We start from the raw sequence: 21630 nt of genomic DNA on the forward strand, positions 1-21630 counted from the left end.
TGGCGTTTGCCTTGCAAGCAGCCAATCCAGGACCAAAGGTGGTTGGTTCAAATCCCGGTGTCCCATATGGTCCCCCGTGCCTGCCAGGAGCTATTTCTGAGCAGACAGCCAGGAGTAACCCCTGAGCACCACCGGGTGTGGCCCAAAAACCAAACCAAAACAAAACAAACAAAAGTCGTCTTATATGCCGGAAAATACGGTAAGACATTTCAGGATGGGGCAGTGTAAGAGTACAGCAGGTAGGATGTATTGTCTTGCATGCAGTGGACCTGGGTTCAATCCCTGGCATCCCATATGGTCCCCCAAACCTGCCAGGAGTGACTTCTGAGCACAGAGCTGAGAGTAACCTCTGAATGACACCAGGTGTGGCCCCAAAACAAAAATAAAAAAAGATTTCAGGATGGTGGACTGACTGGGCTGTTCTCTTTTTATTTTGGTTTTTGGGTCACACCCGGCAGCGCTCAGGGGTTCATCCTGGCTCTATGCTCAGAAATCGCTGCTGGCAGGCTCAGGGACCATATGGGATGCCGGGATTTGAACCACTGACCTTCTGCATGCAAGGCAAACGCCTTACCTCCATGCTATCTCTCCGGCCCCTGTTCTCTGTATTTTTAGAGCTTTCTTATGCTCAATTACAATAAACTTGGTGTGTCTGTGGGGAAAGTTAGGCCACACCCAGTGGCACTCAGGGTTCACTTCTTGCTCTATGCTCAAGGATCACTCCTGGCTATGCTTGGAGTCCATGTGAGGTGCTTGCAATTGAATCAGTCAGCTGCAAGTAAGGCTGTGCAATCTTGCTGGCCTCTCAATTACAATTAATTTTCACTAATTCAGTCACAGACATGACTGACTGGACTTGGGTGATCTAGGGTCATTCTAGAAAGTGCCCCAAACAACCCCCTTGTAAAGAAGCATCAGGAGATAATGGGAAGGAAAGAAAAGTTGGGTAAAATTAATGTTATTTTAAGTTGATCTCTTAACAGTCACATTCATTCTTAAATCCACAAGGACATTACTACCATTCTCATGATTTAATATTTATTGAACACTCATAATGTTATCCTCCCCCCCAATGACATTATTACCTCTTCACCATACCCCATCTCCATCCCCTGATCTTTGGGAAAAGCTTTATATCACACTTGGCCCTAAAGACACAAGGATGTGAGGACAAACTTCTTGGGGACCTTGGAGTGTTTGGTCTTTGGCCAGGATGTCCTTACATTATTACTGAAATATATATTTGTATATATATATATATATATATATATTTGATCTTTGCTCATGTCTGTACAATATTGATCTCTGTTGATTTCTTAAAATAGACTGATTCTCTCTTCTACAGCATGTCCTAAACCAACAGCCCCACACAAAAGGAGGCATAGCTTCATAGACTGGTCTAGATCCGTTAAAGCATTTTTATCACTACTCTTGAAATTTTCACAGCAATCTATTTCCTATATTTTTCCCCCTAGAGTTACTGGCAGAGGGGGCACTTAGGGGTGATATGAAAACACCCATAATTCCAGTCTACAGATTACTGGCCACAATGAGTATTTGTTTGGGAAGGGGACTCGTTTATTCCCAGATACTTCAGACTGCCACCTGGATTACCTGAGGAGTGCAAGCAAAATAAAGAAAGAGTACCCCTGAATGCACATATGGTCTATGGGTACCTTGAAAAGTCTATTTCCCAAGGAAAATAGAAATCTTAGAGACCCATTCTGCTCTTGCTGTCCAAAGAGTATTTTCAGAAGTTAAATGGCAACTTCTTTAATAATCTGGGATTTCCTGGGATACTCTGAGGAGGCTGGTAATTGCAGACTGGTCCACACATGAGAAAAATATCTTCTACAAACCCTAAGGTGAGGACTCAATGGCTGCTTTGAATATAAACTGGCTCCTCCCAGGCTCAGTTCTGGCACTGGTACACATGATGCCAAGAGGATTGCTTCCACAGACACCTATGGTGAGACCCAAGTTCTTTTGCTAACAGATGAGTTAGCCGACAGAAGAGTTGTTAGTTCAAATGGCTGGTATATTTCGTGACACCACTAGTGAGAAAATGATTGGTTACTCTTGTGTTGCTGGTGGGAAGGGAGAGTGCTGGTCATGTGTGGGAGACTGGCATTGATGTCTTGAACCACTAGACAGACACTGAACTTGGGGCACAGTATCTGAGGGCAGTGGGGCAATCACCTCAGAGAGAGACTGGAAAGATGGGTTAATATCCTCAGGTACCTCACAGACCTGCAGGTCACCCTTCCCAGGGAATTCTTGGGATGGTGTATCAATTTCAGGGATGTTCTTAGACAGATTGATTGCAGAAGCATCTTGGGCCAGCCTCTCAACCTCCACAGAGGACTCCAGGCGTGACTGACTAGATTTCTTGGGTATTTCCTGGGTGGAATTATCAGCTTGTAGGAGGGTTTCCTGGACCACACCACTAGCCCCTTTAGAAAACCCAGGAACAAGTCTGCCAACCTCCACAAGCCCTTCCTGGCACAGCTGGCTGATCTCCAGAGGGCTCTCCTGGCAAAGCTGGCAAGCTTCCTCAGAGACTTGCTGGCACAGCAAGCCAATTTGAGGGACCTCTTGACATGTGTGGTTCAGATTGTTTTGATTCTCGAGGCATGAAGGGCTGCTATCAAGCAGCTGCTGGCACACTTGACTGTCCTCTTCAGGGATGTCCTGGCATGACTGGTGGGTTTTGGAAGGCAGTTTCTGTGGGAACTGGTTTGATTCAAAAAGTTCTTGTCCCCCTTCTACAGGGAGTTTTTGTTCCCCATTCCCAGCGTTCTCCTGGAGCAGCTTAAGACCTTGACTTCTTTCAGTCATTCGTGAATTTAGGGAATATTGATCACTGAAGCCAAACTGGCAGTTAACATCCACTGCAGTGGGGGAGGAAGGGCCAGCACTGGACACAGTGCTGGAAGGGCCACTGCTGTCTGCAAAGCAAAGTCAGGAGAACAAGTCAGACAAGTTGAAAGAGAACAGTCTACGCTAAATAGGTATTTCCAATGCTGAATAGATGGCCTGTGATATCCATGTCTTGGAGCAAGAGAGTCTGAATTCTCCCCAAGTTACAAAGCACTTCTCAATGATCCCAGTACAGGAACTGCTGCTCTGACCTAATCTATATTATAGCAAGAACACTGAAGTGTTCTTCAACATGCTGAGAGCCTGCTCCTCCAAGTTTTTTATAGATAGACCATCACAACTTCAACTGGCCCCTAAGTCCTATTTTGGAACCATTTAAACATTTTACTCTAGAGGCAAATAAGGTTATGTAAGTTATATATAAAAATGATGAGAACTTCTTTAAAAGAGGGGTGGTTTGGACGTCACATCCTGCTACATACTCTTGGCTTATTTCTGGCTCTGCACTTGGGGATCATTCCTGACAGGGTTCAGAGGATCTTATGGAATACTGGGGACCAAATCCAAATAGGCCACATGGAAGGTAAGCACTTCCTTCACCAGCTGTGCATTATCTCCAGTCCACTTTCATATATTTTTGTTTTGTCTTGTTTTGTTTTTTTGGGCCACACCCAGTGATGCTCAGGGGTTACTCCTGGCTATGTGCTCAGAAATTGCTCCTGGATTGGGAGACCATATGGGACTCCGGGAGATTGAGCCTCGGTCCTTCCTGGGTCAGCCACGTGCAAGACAAACAGCCTACCGCTGCAGCATCACTTTGGCCCCCCCCACTTCTCCTGGCTCTATGCTCAGAAATCACTCCTGGCAGGCTTGGGGGACCATATGGGATGCTGGGATTCGAACCACTGTCCTTTGCATGCAAGGTAAATGCCCTACCTCCATTCTATCTCTCTGGCCCCAATTTTGTGTGTGTGTGTGTGTGTGTGTGTGTGTGTGTGTGTGACCCAGTGACACTCAGGACGTACTCCTGGCTATGTGTTCAGAAATCGCTCCTGGCTTGGGGGACCATATGGGATGCCAGGGGAGAAAACTAGGCTAGTGTGCACAAGGCAAATACCTATAGCTTGCACCACCACTCTGGCCCCTCACTTTAGTATTTTAAGTTAAAAAATGCATTGGAGGGGGCCTGAGAGATAGCATAGCGGTAAGGCATTTGCCTTACATGCAGAAGGATGGTGGTTCGAATCCCAGCATCCCATATGGTCCCCCGAACCTGCTGCGGGGGGATTTCTGAGTGTAGAACCAGCAGTAACCCCTGAGCACTGCTGGGTTTGACCCCAAAATTAAAAAAAAATGCATTGGAGTGCTCGCTTCGGCAGCACATATACTAAAATCAGAACGATACAGAGAAGATAAGCATGGCCCTTGCGCAAGGATAACACGCAAATTCATGAAGCATTCCATATTTTTAAAAAAAATGCATTGGAGGAGGCACAGCAGTAGAGTGTTTGCCTTGCATGTGGCCGACCAAGGAGGGACCCAGTTAGATTCCCAAAATCCCATATGATCTCCCAGCCTACCAGGGGTGATTTCTGAGTGCAGAGCCAGAAGTAACCCCTGAGCACTGCTGGGTTTGGCCCAGAAGGCAATCAATCAATCAATCAACCAAATAAAGTATTTTTTTTTTTAAAAGAAATGCATTGGGACTTGTAAGGTGATACTCAGTTATTAATCCAAAACAAAGGTGTTTCCCCACCTTCCTCTTTCCTTTAAACTTCTCCTTTGATATGTTAAAAACCCACCTGGATCATTTGGTCCTACCCTGACCTGTTTCATTCTGGGAGAATAAAGAAAGAGAAGTCTGGCTTTGGTAGAAGCAGAGAGGTCCCGAGCCTGCCAGGAGCGATTTCTGAACACAGAGCCAGAAGTAACTCCTGAGCACCAGCTGGGTGTGGCCCCAAACATAAATAAAAAAAATTTTTTTTTTAATTTTATTGATTGATTGGTTCTTGGGCCACACCCAGCAGTACCCAGGGGTTACTCCTGGCTCTACACTCAGAAGTCGCCCTTAGCAGGCTGGGAGACCATATAGGATTCCAGGAATCGAACTGGGTCCCTCCCTGGTCGGCCACATACAAGGCAAATGCTCTATCACTGTACTCTCTCTCAGGTCCCAATAAATGTTTTCTTTTGTTTGGTTTTTGTTTTCTGGGTCATATCCAGCTGGCATTCAGCTGGTTCTACGCTCATAAATAGCTGCTGGCAGGCATGGGGGATCATATGGGATGCTGGGATTCAAACCACCATCTGTCCTAGATTGGCTGCATGCAAGGCAAATGCCCTACTGCTGTGCTATCTCTCCGGCCTCCCAAAATAAAAAAAAAATTTTTTTTAAAGATGCTGGGGCCGGAGAGATAGTATGGAGGTAAGGCGTTTGCCTTGCAGTCAGAAGGTCAGTGATTCAAATCCCAGCATCTCATATGGTCCCCTGAACCTGCCAGGAGAGATTTCTGAGCATAGAGCCAGGAGTAACCCCTGAGCACTGCCAGGTGTGACCCAAAAACCTTAAAAAAAAAAAAAAAGATGCTTTCCTTGCACAAAGCCAACCCCTAGTACCCTACAGAGTGTGATCTTTGTAGTAAGAACCAAAAGTAAGCCTTGAGAATTGCTGGGTATGGTTCCTCTCTAACCCCCACAAAAATAAAGAAAACAAGAGAGATATTACAGATGGTAAGGCACTTGCCTTGCATGTGGCCAACCCTGGTTCATCCTGGTTCACCAGATAGGGTCTCTCAAACACTGTCATGGGTCTCTCCTGAACATATGGCCAGGAATAGCTCCTGAGCACCTCTGGATGTGGCTCCCAAACAAAAACAAAAATTAACCAAACATGTCCATTTTCTAGCTCCAAAGAATCTCACCTATAGTTTAAGAAGAAAGTTGTAGGAGAGAGGGAGAATAAGTACAAGATGTTTTCTTAAAACAGTCCATTATTGGGGCCGGAGAGGTGGCTCAAGCGGTAAGGTGTTTGCCTTGCAGGCGCTAGCCTAGGACAGACCTAAGTCTGATTCCCTGGTGTCCCATATGGTCCCCAAGCCATAAGCGATTTCTGAGCACATAGCCAGGAGTAACCCCTGAACATCACTGGGTATGACCCAAAAAACCAAACAAAAACCAAACAAAAACAACAAAAAACAGTCCATTATTATTTTTTCTTTTTTGGTTTTGGGGTCACATCCGGCAGCGCTCAGGGGTTCCTCCTGGCTCTATGCTCAGAAATCGATCCTGGCAGGCTCAAGGGACCATACGGGATGCTAGGATTCGCACCACCATCCTTCTGCAGGAAAGGCAAACGCCCCACCTCCATGCTATCTCTCTGCCCCCAAAATAGTCCATTATTAAAACTAATATACATATTTTCTTAAGAATTCTCTTTTTTTAATTTTTATTCTTTTTGCCCTACCACCTGTGCCACCTCTTCGGCCCTAGAATCCTTTCTTTGGGCTGAATTGAGTACAAGCTTGTTCATGTGAGTGGCTGGGGTTCTATACTTGACACCACATGGTTTCCTTGAAAATCATTGAGAGTGGGGCCAGAGCTATAGTACAGTGGGTAAAGCACTGGGCTTGCACACAGCTGACCTGGGTTCAATACCTGGCATCCCATGTGGTTCCTTAAGTCTACCGGGAGTGACCCTTGAGCTCAGAGCTAGGAGTAAGTCCTGAGCACAGCCAAGTGTGGCCAAAAAACAAACAAACAAAAACAATAAAAATCACTGGGAATCACCTCCGAGGACAGTCAGGAATAGCTTCTGAGCATTATTAAATGTGGTCCCCCAAAAGCATAGAATTTAAGGGCCAGGACAAAGCTCAATGGTTCTATTTCATATGTAAGACCCTGGGTTTGATCCCCAATACGCAAACCAAAAAAAAAAAAAAATTCTTGGAATTAGATAGTACAGGCTCCAAGAATGTCTTCTTATCTTCCGTTTGTCTACCACTGGCATCTTTTTCTACCTAAAATTTATTCTAAGAACTCCTTGTGGCTTCATTGTTCACACTGTTACCAAGGATAATTGGTGATTGGTTAGGTGTTATAAAGAAAAAGATGGAAAAGCAACACCTAGGACTAGATGACTTGTCTTTTTCTCCAGTTACCTTATTTGAAAAACCTGGTAGGTTATAAATGGGGATCTGAGAATAAAGACTCTATCCTCTTTCCAAAAGAACTCTCTTTGGGTCTTTTAAAAGCATTTCCAGTGAGATCAAGAGGGCATGGAGTGGGGCTAGAGATAGAGAATAGCCAGCAAAGCATTTGCCTTGCATGGTTTGATCCCTGATACCCCATACAGTAACCCTAACCACACCAGGAGTGATTCTGAGTGCAGAGCCAGGAGTAAGCCCTAAGCATCTCCAGGTGTGGCCCAAAAACCAAAAGAAAAAAGAAACAAAGAGGGGATGGAGGATAGAGTTAACCCTTCATCTTGGATACAAATGTACGAACACCCCCAGTTGGTAATACTGGTCTTTCACCCCCAGCTTCTCTTTTCTCATGACTAACAGGCCCTTCCTTTTGGTCTACCTCTAAAAAGTCCAAAATAAATTACTTACACCAAGGGGGCTTCTCAGAGCGCTGCCGGAGCTGTAGGGTAGGTGAATGAAGAGTACGGGGTGGGGAAAATGGGTTATCTGAGACCTGGTTGCTGCGAATAGAATCAAAGAGGGCTGGACAGTTGATGGGAGAGAGAAGAAAGGGGGGGAAAGCATATGAGAAAGAATTCAACAACCAAAGGTTCTAAACAAATATAAAAATCAACTTACCCTTTCTCAAGCTGATAACCAGCTTTTTGGGGGGAGGGGATGGGTCACACCTGGTAGCACTCAAGTTACTCCTGAGGCAGGCTAAGAGGACCATACGGGATGCTAGAAATCGAACCCAGGTCAGCTGTGTGCAAGGCAAACACCTTACCCGCTGTGCTATCACTAGGCTCTCATGTTAACAAGAATTTTTTTTTTTTTTTTTTTTGGTTTTTGGGTCACACCCGGCGGTGCTCAGGGGTTACTCCTGGCTGTCTGCTCAGAAATAGCTCCTGGCAGGCACGGGGGACCATATGGGACACCGGGATTCGAACCAACCACCTTAGGTCCGAGATCGGCTGCTTGCAAGGCAAACGCCGCTGGGCTATCTCTCCGGGCTCGTTAACAAGAATTTTTAAGAATCCGTTCATACATTTTTTTGTTTTGTTTTGTTTTTGGGTCACACTCTGTGACACTCAGGGGCTACTCCTGGCTATGTGCTCAGAAATTGGCCCTAGCTTGGGGGATCATATGAGACACCAGGGGATAGAACCAGGGTCCGTCCTAGGTTAGCACGCACAAGGCAGACGCCTTATTGCTTGCGCCACCACTCCGGCCCCATATAAATTTGTTTGTCTTTTGGGTCACACCCGACAGTGCTCATGGGTTACTCCTGGCTCTATGCTCAGAATTCACTCCTGGCAGGCTCGGGGGATCATATGGGATGCCGGGATTCGAACCACCGTCCTGCATGAAAGGCAAACACCCCACCTCCATGCTATCTCCCCAGCCCCCTAAACAAATATTTTTAACATTAAAAGTTTTATATGGGGGCTGGAGCGATAGCACAGTGGTAGGGCTTTTGCCTTGCACATGGTCAATCCAGGACAGACCCAGGTTCAATTCCCAGCATGCCATATGGTCCCCCAAGCCTGCCAGGAGTGATTTCTGAGCATAGAGCCAGGAGTAACACCTGAGCGTTGCTGGGTGTGACCCAAAAACAAATAAACAAAAAGTTTTATATAAAGAGTATTTTCCAAATAGAACCAAGCCCACAAAAACAGTCATTATGTTTGGAATGGGTCAGCTCTTTTCTCGAACAAGATGTAAACTGAGCATGAAAGACTATGGCTACACTGGCCCATTTAGCAGAAAGCTGGCCATCTCGGGAGGAGAGGGTGGGCAAAGTTCCTGCCCTGCCAAAGCCAAGCTTGGTGCCTCTCTCTAGAATCACCGTTTCCTCGAAGGCTCTGCCTAATCACTAGACCCTCTACAGTTCCCTTTGGGGACACCAATCTGACTACACTTTATGCTGATATCACCAGGGCTTTTTGGAGCAAGTGAGGCACCTTCCCTTCTTCCAGAGGCCTGGAGGCTGAGTACATGCCCCTAAAAGTCCCAGTATCAGTTATAGTGCTTTGAATTTCTGGACATTTGTTTGATGGTGACATCCCTAAAGGAAAACACCAATTTAAAAGGATGAACAGCTAACAACAAGAACTTACTAAACCTTCTGCCATTGTATTTTTTGTTTTGAAAATTCTAATTTGGTTTATTTTCTTTCCAGCTAAACATGGACTAAGTATAGATAGTATAGAGGAAGGTTGGTGCTTGCCTTGCATGCAGCCAACTTAGGTTTGATCTCTGGTATCCCATACGATCTTCTTTTTTTTTTTTTAAATCTTTAAGAACCTAGATTATAAACATGATTGTAGTTCAGTTTCAGTCATAAAATAACACCCCCCTTCCTCAGTGCAACATTCCCATCACCAGTACCCCCAACTCCCTCCCACCCCTGCCTGTATTCGAGACAGGCATTCTACTTCTCTCATATTGACATTGTCACCATAGTTGTCAGTGTAGTTATATCTCTAACTCAGTGCTTCTCAATTATTTTTCTGTCATGCCCCCCCAGGAAGAAGAAAACATTTTTCATGCCCCCCCTCATGACTATAAATAGTATCTTTATTAAAATACTTTAACCTGCAAAACAAAAATATATAAAATATTTGAGCTGATTTTTTAATCAGAGGTGATGTCTGGATTAATGGCTACAATGAGCACATTTTGCAATGCATAGCTTTTCGAAGCGGGGTTTGAAGCAGGACACAGCAACTCTCAGCTCCAGGAACATACAGAAACAAAAACATGGAGCTTAGCTTGTTATGACAGTGTTTGCTGAGGTCAAATGCACCCCCCTTATGGAACCTCACACCCCCCAGGGGGTGCACACCACTATTTGAGAAGCACTGCTCTAACTGCACTCACCACTCTTTGTGATAAGCCAGTCTCTGGGCATTATTACAATAATGTCCTTCATTTTTCTTAAATCCCACAAATGAGTGAGACTATTCTGTGTCTATCTCTCTCCCTCTGACTTATTTCACTCAGCATAATAGATTCCATGTACATTCATGTATAGGAAAATTTCATAATTTCATCTCTCCTGACAGTTTCATAATTCCATTGTGTATATGTACCACAGTTTCTTTAGCCGTTCATCTGTTGAAGGGCATCTGGGTTGTTTTGAGTCTGGCTACTGTAAATAGTGCTGCAATGAATATAGGTGTGAGGAAGGGATTTTTGAATTGTATTTTTGTGTTCTTAGGGTATATCCCTAGGAGTGGTATAGCTGGATCATATGGGAGCTCAATTTCCAGTTTATTGAGGAATCTCCATATTGTTTTCCATAAGGGCTGGACTAGACGGCATTCCCACCAGCAGTGAATGAGAGTTCCTTTCTCCCCACATCCACACCAACACCAATTGTTCTTTTTATTTATGATGTGTGCCAGTCTCTGTGGCATAAAATGTTACCTCGTTGTTTTTAGGATTTGCATCTCCCTGATGATTAGTGATGTAGAGCATTTTTTCATGTGCCTTTTGGCCATTTGTATTTCTTCTGTAATCCATTTGAATTTGACCTTTGTGTATGATGTTAGATGAAGGTCTGAGTTCACTTTTTTTTACAAGTGTCTGACCAGTTGTGCCAACACCACTTGTCGAAGAGGCTTTTCTTGCTCCATTTTGCACTTTTTGTCCCTTTATCAAAAATTAATTGATTGCTCCCTTCCTCCTTCTCTTCCTTCCTTCCTCCCTCCCTCCCTTCCTTTCTCTGTCTCCTTTTCTTTGTGAGTTTTGCTAGTAGTTTATCAATCTTGTTTTTCCATTCTTTTTTTTTGGGGGGGGGGATCACACCTGGCAGTGCTCAGGGGTTACACTTCTGGCTCTACGCTCAGAAATCGCTCCTGGCAGTCTCGGGGGACCATATGGGATGTCAGGATTGGAACCAATGACCTTCTGCATCAAAAGCAAACACCTTACCTCCATGCTATCTCTCCGGCCCTCAATCTTGTTTTTTAAAAACAAACAACTTTTGCTTTTGTTGATCCTTTGGATTGTTTTTGAATTTCCACTTCATTGATTTCTGTTCTAAGCTTTGTTATTTCCTTCTGCCTACCTATTTTTGGTTTCTTTGTTGATCATTTTCTAATTTTATAAGCTGTGTCATTAAGCTATTTATGTAGGCCCCTTCTTCCTTCCTGATGTGTGCTTGCAAAGCTATAAATTTTCCTCTATCTCTCTGGCCCAGTTTATTTTTCAATAACTTTGCCTTCATTTATATAGAAACAAATGTATTATGATCTACTATGCCAACTATGTGATGCATTTTCTTTAAATAAAAAATATAAAAAATATTTTTCAAAAAATTTAAGTAATAAAAGGCTAACACAGTTATTATCTACATACTCATTTCCTAGATTTAAAACTTTAGTATGTTACCCTGTGACCATATCTGTTACATTTTATAAAATAATGATAAATATAACGCAAGCATTAAAGGGTTTGCCTTGCACACACTACGCTAGGATGGACCACGGTTTGATCCCCTGGTGTTTCATATGGTCCTCAAAACCAGGAGTGATTTCTGAACACATAGCCAGGAGTAACTCCTGAACATCACCGGGTGTGGCCCCCCAAAAAAGGTAAACATAATGAAACATTTAAATTCTAATAAGTAGTTTAATATGCACTTCTAAAACATAAGAATCTCCTACATAGCCATATACCATGAATAAAATCTCTAAAAATATTGTGAATAGTGTCATCATAAACATTTATGTATAAGTATTTCTTTGAGTATATTTTTGTTTGTTTTTGGGCCATACTGATGGTACTCAGGAGTTAACTCCTGGTGGGCTTGGAGGGATGCCAGGCATCGAACCCAGTTTAGCTATGTACAAGGCAAGCTTACTACTTGTTGTGCTATGACTCTGGCTCACATTTTCTATTTTTTTGTTTTGTTTTGTTTTGTTTTTGGGCTACACCTGGTGACGCTCAGCGATTACTCCTTGCTCAGAAATCAGTCCTGGCTTGGAGGACCATAGGAGATACTGGGGAATTGAACCATGGTCCGTCCTAGGCTAGTGCATGCAAAGCAGACACCTTACAGCTTGTGCCACTGCTCTGGCCCCACATTTTCAATTTTTTTTTTTTTTTTTTTAGTTTTTGGGCCACACCCAGTGTTGCTCAGGGGTTACTTCTGGCTGTCTGCTCAGAAATAGCTCCTGGCAGGCACGGGGGACCATTTTATGTTTCTAATTTCTCTCTGTAATGTACAACACATCCTTCTCAACCAACACTTATTTTGTTTTTCTTTTTTTAAATTTATGTTATTTTGTTTGTTTGTTTTTAGGTCATACCTGGTGGTGATCAGGGGTTACTCCTGGTTCTGTTCTCAGGGGTAATTCCTGGTGGTGGTTCGGGGACCATATGAGATGCCGAGGATCGAATTCAGATCTGCCACTTGTAAGGCAAATAGAAGCCCTACCTACTGTGCTATTCTTGTTTTACTTTTAAAATGCAGCTGTCTTAATTACTTTTAAATTGCAGCTGTCGTAATGGATATAAAGTTGTATTTCATGTGGTTCTGATTTGCCTACCCTTAATAACTACAGAGGGTGAGCATCTTTTCAGGTGTTTCTTGGTTTATATGTCTTCTTTAAGAATTGCCCACTCGGGGCCAGAGAGATAGCACAGCAGTGTTTGCCTTGCAAGCAGCCGACCCAGGACCTAAGGTAGTTGGTTTAAATCCCAGTGTCTCATATGGTCCCCCGTGCCTGCCAGGAGCTATTTATGAGCAGACAGCCAGGAGTAACCCCTGAGCACCGCCAGCTGTGGCCCAAAAACCAAAAAAAACCAAAAAACCAAAAAAACAAGAATTGTCCATTCAAGTCTTCTGAACCATTTTGGGGGCAATAATATTTCAGGGATAGGGTAGAGCTCTACCCTGGCTTGCCTTACTGCAGTACATGCTGTACTATCTCTCCTATAAATCTCTCTCTATATTTATTTGTTTACATATAAATATACATATTTTTGTGGTGCTGGGATTGAACCCTTAAATTTATATCAAAGACTTAAAATGATTGTTTCTTTTTAACAATTACTTTGATTTATTTATTTTTTTGGGAGGTCACACCCAGCAAGCACAGGGGACCATATGGGATGCCGGATTTGAACCAATGTCTGTCCTGGGTCAGCTGCGTGCAAGGCATACGCCCTACCGCTGTACTATCTCTCCAGCCTGAATTCTTTATTTTTTTATATTGTTTCAAGTTACTTTCTAGTGGTCCTGTTTGTTTGTTTGTTTATTTGTTTTTGGCTTTCAGGCCAACTCAGCAGTACTCAGGAGTTACTCCTCATCCTATGTTCAGAAATCACACCTGGAAGGCTTGGGGCCCATGTGATATGCCAGTGATCAAACCCAGGTTGGCACGTGCAAAACAAATGCTCTACCCACTGTGCCATTGCTTTGGCCCCAAGAGCTCCTTTACTATTTTGGGGGGAGACTGTACCCAGAAGTGCTCAAAATTTTCTCTTGACACTGTGCTGAGGAATTATTCCTGGAAGTGTACAGGCATCATATGGGATACAGGAGATTGAACCTGGGTCTGCTTTGCATAAAGCAAGCATCCTACCCATTATACTATCCAGCACTCCTAAAGAGCTCCTTTAAGAATTTCATTTTTGGGGGGTTAGTTTTTGTTTTTGGGTCATACCCTGCAGCTCTCAGGGGCTACTCCTGGCTCTGCACTCAGAAATCACTCCTGGCAGGCTTGGGGGACCATATGGGATGCTGGGATTCAAACCACCGTCTGTCCTGGATTGGCCACATGCAAGGCAAAAGCCCTTCCTGCTGTGCTATCTCTCCGGCCCCCTTTAAACATTTCTTTTTTTTGGGGGGTGTAGGGAGCCACACCCAGTGATGCTCAGGGGTTACTCCTGGCTTGGGGGACCACATGGGATGCTAGGTGATCAAACCACAGCCCGTCCTAGGCTAGCACTGGCAAGGCAGACGCCTTACCACTCTGCGCCACCGTTCTGGCATTTCGTTTTTTTGTTGTTTTTTTTTTTTATTTTTAATTATGAGAACAAGGATGCAAAGAAAGAGGACAAGGTAAAGTAAAAATATGGAACGCTTCACGAATTTGCATGTCATCCTTGCGCAGGGGCCATGCTAATCTTCTCTGTATCGTTCCAATTTTAGTATATGTGCTGCCGAAGCGAGCACCGTTCTGGCATTTCTTATAAGGCAGATCTTCTAGTGATTCCCTCAATGTTTGATTGTTTAGGAATGCTATATTTTGTCATTTATTTTTTGACCATATTTGCTAAATACAACAATCTTTTTTTTTTGTTTTGTTTTTTTGTTTTTGGGTCACAGCTGGCAATGCTTACTCCTGGCTCTACGCTCAGAAATCGTTCCTGGCAATCTTGGGAGAACATATGGGATGCCAGGATTCGAACCACCATCCTTCTGTATGCAAGGCAAATGCCTTACCTCCATACTATGTCTTTGGCCCCTAAATAGAGCAATCTTGGTTAATAGATTAATTTTTCTTTTAGTACTTAAAAATGTAAGCCCACTTTTTGGCCTTAATCATTTCTATGATAAATTGATTGTTAATCTTTTTTTTGTTGTTTATGGACCACACCCAGCAATACTCATGGGCAACTCCTGGCTCTTACTCAGAAATAACTCCTGATAGGCTTGGGGGACCATAAGGCATGCCAGGGATTGAACCCGGGTCAGCTGCATGCAAGGCAAATGCCCTACTTGCTGTACTATAGCTCTGGTCCTGACTGTTAATCTTATTAAAGATAGTGGGGGGCTTACAGTTTGCAAGTGCTGGATTTTAAAAAGATACTTTCATGGGAAAATTGCTCTTCTCTTGCTAATTTCGGGATTTTATATCTTTTGACATTCTGTATAGTGACCACAAATCCTCCTCATATTACATATGCTTTTAATTTTGAGGGGTTGGGGGAGGCCCCCCAAGTGGTCCGGAGGAGTGATTCTCAGCAAACCAGTTGGCGGTTCAATAGAAGTTCCCCGAGAATGCAATGCTCTTTGAGTGCAGTGTCTGGTAAACCTGGGTCATCACAACAGTGCTCCAGACTTTCAGGACTTCACCAAGCAATACCTCTGGACCATTTGGTGCTGGGAATTGAACACAGGTTGGGCAGATTCACCCTAACCTCTGTGCTGTCCCCTGGCACCTACTTCCAACTTTCTTTTATTATTATTTTTTGGTTAGAGGAATCACATATAGTAGTTTTCAGGGACTACTACTGGCTCTGCACCCAAGAGAGGTTCAGGAAACCATATGTGGTATTGGGGATCAAATCAGGGTCTTAGCTAAAATAGTCGCAAGGCCTTATCTTCTGTATTATTTCTGTGGTCCCTACTTTCAATTTTATCTTCAAGTTTATAAATTCTTCTGCCAATTCAAATCTGTCTTTTTTTTTTTTTTTTTTTTGGTTTTTGGGCCACACCCGGCGGTGCTCAGGGGTTACTCCTGGCTGTCTGCTCAGAAATAGCTCCTGGCAGGCACGGGGGACCATATGGGACACCGGGATTCGAACCAACCACCTTTGGTCCTGGATAGGCTGCTTGCAAGGCAAACACCGCTGTGCTATCTCTCCGGGCCCTCAAATCTGTCTTTTACTATTTTGTTTTTGGAATCATACTTAACTGGAATAATGATAAATTCCTGGTTAGGTTCAGGTAATATTCCTGATAGTGCTCAGGGGATCATATGTTATGCTAATGATAAAACCCAGGTCAAACAGGAATTTGGGGGCTAAAGAGTATAATAATAGAAATAAATTTTATTAAAGTCTTTTAAAAATAGATTATGTTTTATGTGCAAAGCAAGTACCCTTTCTGTTTTTTTGTTTTTGTTTTTGTTTTTTGGGTCACACCCGGCAGTGCTCAGGGGTTACTTCTGGCTCTATGCTCAGAAATCACCCCTGGCAAGGCACAGGGGACCATACAGGATACTGGGATTCGAACCACCGTCCTTCTGCATGAAAGGCAAACGCCTTACCTCCATGATATCTCTCCGGCCTAGCAAGTACCTTTTCAACTGTACTATTGCTCAAGTCCCCTACTGAAGTTTTTTAATGGAGTGTTTTGAAATATGGAGTTTGGGGGGCCCAGAGAGATAGCACAGCGGCGTTTGCCTTGCAAGCAGCCGATCCAGGACCAAAGGTGGTTGGTTCGAATCCCGGTGTCCCATATGGTCCCCGTGCCTGCCAGGAGCTATTTCTGAGCAGACAGCCAGGAGTAACCCCTGAGCAACGCCAGGTGTGGCTCAAAAACCAAAAAAAAAAAAAAAGAAAAGAAAAGAAATATGGAGTTTGGGTTTTTTTTTTTTTTTTTTTTAGTTTTTGGGTCACACCTGGCAACGCTCAGGGGTTACTCCTGGCTGTACGCTCAGAAATCACTCCTGGCAGGCACAGGGGACTATATGGTAGTCGGGATTCGAACCACTGTCCTTCTGCTTGCAAGGCATACACCTTACCTCCATGCTATCTCTCTGGCCCCTGAAATATGGAGATATTAATTCTTCTTTGTTCTTCTTCCTTTCAGAGTTTTGCTGGCCATTCCTGCTTGTTTATGTTTTTATTTTTTATTTTTTGGTCACACCCGGCAGTGCTCAGGGGTTACTCCTGGCTCTATGCTCAGAAATCGCTCTTGGCAGGCTCGGGGGACCATATGGAATGCTGGGATTCGAACCACCGACCTTCTGCATGAAAGGCAAACACCTTACCTCCATGCTATCTCTCCGGCGCCCCCCCTTTTTTTTTTTGGTTTTTGGGTCACACCCGGCGTTGCTCAGGGGTTACTCCTGGCTGTCTGCTCAGAAATAGCTCCTGGCAGGCACGGGGGACCATATGGGACACCGGGATTCGAACCAACGACCTTTGGTCCTGGATCGGCTGCTTGCAAGGCAAATGCCGCTGTGCTATCTCTTTGGGCCCTAAACAATATAATTTTAATGGGGTTGCATTACATTTATAAATTATATTAGGAAGGAGTGATATTTCTAAGATGTAGAGTTGGCCTCTGCAATTAAATGGATTTTCAAGTCTAGTATTCTATCTTTCTTTTATTTTCTTTCACATTTTTCTTTCAAATATATTCCTTATGTTCTTGGAAGCCTGGACAGAAGGGGTGAAGATAGAGATGATAAAATATGGGTATTTTCCATACCTGCAGATTCCTGTACTTGGGTATCAGTATGACGCTGGCAGACTCTACTCAAGAATTCACTCACTTTACGTAGGGACAGAGCATTATGCAGTGTTTCCAGGGGGTAGATGGTAGGCACCATGGAGCACCCTTCAAATCCTGTTAGGAAATAGATGGCAGAGTCAATATTATTCTTGCTACATGTACCCCAACTGGCCAAGAAAGTATGGAGAGTCCCTGAAAGCCATCAGAAGAGGCTGTGGCTTTTTAAGTGCGGGGTATCCAAGATTTCAGAAGAGGGAACTCCCTATAGCCCCTGTAGGAGTTTGTTTTTCTCACTTTCAGATTTCCTTAAAAGACTACCTACTATGGCCTCCAGGTGAAAGAAATCACCTTCCATTCTATGGACAGCCTGAAATGGCCCATGGGGAAAAAAATCAACAGAATACAAAAAAGGTAAATGCCTACATTGTTCTTGTACTTTCTTGGGGAATATAGTAATGGTCCAAAGAAAAGGGGTGACCTTGTAAGTCTAAAATAAGATAAGGAGACCATGGAGCTAGGAAAAAACAGCAGACCAGGGATTATCAACAAGAGAACTGGATTAAGGAGGAGGGCATGAAATCTGAGGAAGGATTCATGCAGATTTAGGATATGGGTAGAAAAGCTGGAATTTCTAAAGCAAGCTGGAGGGCATGCAATAATACACATGAAGCTCGGCCCAGGAAAACCACATGCATGAACAGGCTGGGGGATGAAAGTTCTTTCTTGGTCATTTCCATCACATCAAAGCTTCTCCCTTATTCTCTTGCTAGAAGACCCCAGACTTGCTAGGATTTCTCTGTTCAGCAGAAAATGAGGCAAAACTGCTAGAAAAAAGTAAACACTGACTCGATGCTCTGACTCCAACAATTCCAATGTAGAGTCATAAGCCTGGGCAGGGTGAAAGGGTATAACTAAATGTATACACCAATTCTAGGTAGAATAAATATAAAAAAAAGTTTCCCCATAAAGATCAAGATGCACACCTTTCAAATATCCTTTAAGTCTTAATATTTTCTTTCTATAATTCTTTTACATCTATTTAAAAGAAATAATGGCCAACAGGAAAGCAATATCTACCTAAGATATTGCTTGTTCCCCAATAACTAAAACCTACAACTCAAAAGGAATATAACTAATTATCTTCTAAGTCTCTCACCCTTGTTTGCTTCAAGGGTTCAAGGAAACTTCTGTGACTCACAATAACCCCTCTCATACATACATGTACTCTGGTGATAGGAGGTCAGGAGAGTTTTAGTCTCTAACTACTTCTTTTTTTTTTTTTTTGGTTTTTGGGCCATACCCGTTTGATGCTCCGGGGTTACTCCTGGCTATGAGCTCAGAAATCGCTCCTGGCTTGGGGGGACCATATGGGACACCGGGGGATCGAACCACGATCCGTCCTACGCTAGCGCTTGCAAGGCAGACACCTTACCTCTAGCGCCACCTTCCTGACCCCTAGTCTCTAACTTCTTAAAGTGACTAGAAAATTATTTGGATTTAAAGATAGTGGTAGTAAAGAATTACAGATATCAGAACAGTCTCCGGGTCAAGATACTACTTCTGAACTGCTGAGAACTGTAGAACTGAGTAACATTAGGAGGTAGTAAGGAAGGAGAATAGGAAGGGGATGAGCAGCCAATGCTATAGCTAGCTAGCAGTCTGGCCCCAATCCCATCCAAGCAACTAAATGCAAGTCACAAAACCTTAGGGGAAACAGGAGAAAGGAACAGGTCTGCTCTCCTGCCAGAAGTGCAATAAGCAAAGCAGTCAGTCCCAGCCAGGGTAGTGGCAGCAGCCAGCTTTGTGGCAGGGGGTACCGTAGAGGCACTCGGGGTCATCCTGGCCTGAGCGCAGCCAGTTCCGGAAGAGGCGCAGGTGGTAGGAGCACTGGTGCAGGTGATGCGCCAGCGTGGCATCCAAGGAGACTGGCCGGCCCCCTGAGCAGTCAGAGGAAAAACTGCGCAGCAACTGGACCACAGGATGCTGGTCATCCAGCAGCTCTGGAGGGAGTGGGGGAACCACGGCAGGAAGCACAAAGATAAGAAAGAAAAGAGGGAGAGACAATGAGGGGGGCACTGACTGGCATAAGCATTACTGACAGGTAGGGGCCACTCAGCTCCAAGGAGAGCTAAGAGAGAAACAGAGATGGTCAGAACCATTGGGGATTTCTTGCTGGGAAGAAGGCATTGGGGTTCTAAAAGAAGAGGCAAATAAGACCTCATCATCCAGCAAGGCCCTCTTCCTTCTAAATGGGTATGAGTCAGCCAGTATCTACAAAGAGAAGTCCTGTTATGGATGGTGGTGAACTATCAGCTGTGGTCAGAAGCCTTGACTGGAGATCCAGTGTTCCTGATCATTCTTGGACAAACTTTTGTTAGGGCCTGCTTCTCAGATAAATGGTACAAAACATTTATGAGGTTAGGATAGAGATGAAAAGATTCCATCACCAAGGAGAGTGAAGAATGGGATTCAAAATACAGTTTTAAGCTAACAAGGTTCTTAAAGGCTCAAGCCAGGACTTTTGGATCAGAACTAAAGCCACAAAGAGGGTCGGCATTAGGCAGCTGACATTGGTACAAGAGTAAGGTGTAAGAGCCCCTTAAAAGGAAATCGACCATATGACATCAAAATTAGCTAAATTTCTTTTCCTCCATATTTAAATAGAGGTTTTTTTTTTAAGTTTGCATAAACTCAGTACCAGAGAGAGAATAGTGTGTTTATTACAGAAATGAATGTTAGATAATATTATGTTCTTCCCACTGCTGGTGAATCTAGATGTATTTTGTTCAGCTGGTGAGTGGTGAGGCTTCAAATCTGAGCAAGTTATTATTTTACCTGCTTGGTAAACTCAATATATGCAATTCAGTTGCAAAGTCAGACAGTTTAAGGCAGGTAGAAGATAGTATAAGAATAGCAGAAAAGATATTTGAGAAAAAGGATAGAATTTTAAGACCTGATGATGGGGAATTGGTAGCAGAGAAGACAGGTGTGGATGAGTACTCAAAACTCTTATATCCTAACTGGTTCAACAGGATGTCCAGTAAGAATATGGTTTTCAGAGTCTTTAGTTTGAATATCAAAAGATTATCTCTACCAATGCTAGTCTGGTAGTGAGCTCTAACTAAACCAATAAACACAGTTATATGGGTCCCTAGAAGATATTGATTTGGAAAATCCAATGGATATATTGGTATTCTGATGAGGGTGAATAAATTTCATTGCCATTATATTAGTTTACCTTGATGAGGTTTGCATGCGATTTAGTAATGGGGCATATTTTAGTAATAAGGCATACCATACTTGATATGGTAATAAGAGATAACAGAATAGAGGTTGGGATGGGCTAAGAGATGTTTTCTTATTAAAGTAAGGAGACATTGTCTGGCTGCCTTCCCAAAACCAGGTTCAATTTTTCCAACTTCTATTTCAAAGCTAGACACTATGCAAAGAGATAGTGATGATGGCAGAGTAGGCTGACACATTGCTGTGACTTAGCTGCCACAACAACTGTAAACAGAATATTTACTCTGAAACTGCTGGGTCAGTCCAAACAAGATTTGGCTATCATATTGTCCTAAGGGTCAAATTAAATTCAGATAAATGTTATCAAAAGACATAAAAAGCTTCACATTTCTCCCATTGTTAGTGGTGAATCCAGCTACCAAATTCAAGTACCAATTTTAATTAGCCACCAAGCTCAAGTACAAGAATAACGAAGGCCAGAAGACCCCTGTGGAAAATACAGTGGGTTGAATGAGATCTGGAGTTTATTCTATACAAAATCTGAACTGTCCATGTCTTTCTTCTTCTTTAGATGGGATTAAATTTTTTTTCAGTGGGCTAAGTAAGGCTGCTAGTCAAGGTTTCGGGAACTATAAATATATTGGAGGATCTATTCTTTAGTTTTATTTATTTATATATATTTTTGTTGTTTTGTTTGTGAGGCCACACATGGCAATACTCAGGGGTTACTCCTGGCTCTGTGCTCAGTAATTATTCCTGGCAATGCTTGGGGGACCATATGGGATGCCAGAGATCAAACCCGGGCTGATCACATGCAAGGCAAATGCCCTACTTACTGTGCTATCCTTCCAACCTCTGTTCTATAGTTTTAATTTTTTCATGTGATATATTGGTAATGGTCATGGAAATAAGACCCTGAGCCTAAAATTCATGCTGTGGTGACGATTTCAATATCCTACATTCTTGTATCATATTCTGTGCTCTAACTCACATGTCTCCTAAATCCATGTTACAGAAGTTGGAGTTGAATTGTATATGATACTCTACACTGAAGACATAAAGGTCAAAAAAGCACAAAATTAAATGTGTATATATAGTCATGCAACTCTGAATGGGGCGTTCCTG

The 21630-nt window shown here is 43.3% G+C and overlaps 2 protein-coding genes and 2 non-coding genes across 17 annotated transcripts in view; 2 read left to right on the forward strand and 2 right to left on the reverse strand.

The window, feature by feature from the left end:
• Positions 1-21630, forward strand: part of PDIA3 (protein disulfide isomerase family A member 3) — a 178750-nt gene that overhangs the window by 26336 nt on the left and 130784 nt on the right. The gene's annotated exons all lie outside the window — the stretch shown is intronic.
• PPIP5K1 (diphosphoinositol pentakisphosphate kinase 1) overlaps positions 1557-21630 on the reverse strand; it is a 54380-nt gene continuing 34306 nt past the window's right edge. For 7 of the 14 annotated variants that reach the window (XM_049782453.1, XM_049782449.1, XM_049782451.1 and 4 more), the window contains 3 exons: positions 17239-17376; positions 7491-7604; positions 1557-2948 (listed from right to left, as the gene is read on the reverse strand). In XM_049782453.1, coding sequence (XP_049638410.1) covers positions 2074-2948; positions 7491-7604; positions 17239-17376 — 1127 coding nt within the window. In that variant the 3' untranslated portion in view covers positions 1557-2073. Of the gene's footprint in view, positions 2949-7490; positions 7605-17238; positions 17377-19079; positions 19263-21630 lie in introns of all 14 variants that reach the window. The other 7 variants (XM_049782445.1, XM_049782446.1, XM_049782444.1 and 4 more) reach the window with 2 other exon arrangements.
• On the forward strand, positions 4244-4350 carry LOC126021565 (U6 spliceosomal RNA). The gene has a single exon (XR_007500070.1). It is a non-coding gene; the product is annotated as a U6 spliceosomal RNA (small nuclear RNA).
• Positions 14144-14250, reverse strand: LOC126021405 (U6 spliceosomal RNA). Its single transcript, XR_007499923.1, has one exon. It is a non-coding gene; the product is annotated as a U6 spliceosomal RNA (small nuclear RNA).

Source organism: Suncus etruscus, chromosome 10 (genome assembly GCF_024139225.1).
Source record: "Suncus etruscus isolate mSunEtr1 chromosome 10, mSunEtr1.pri.cur, whole genome shotgun sequence".
Lineage (NCBI taxonomy): Eukaryota > Metazoa > Chordata > Mammalia > Eulipotyphla > Soricidae > Suncus > Suncus etruscus.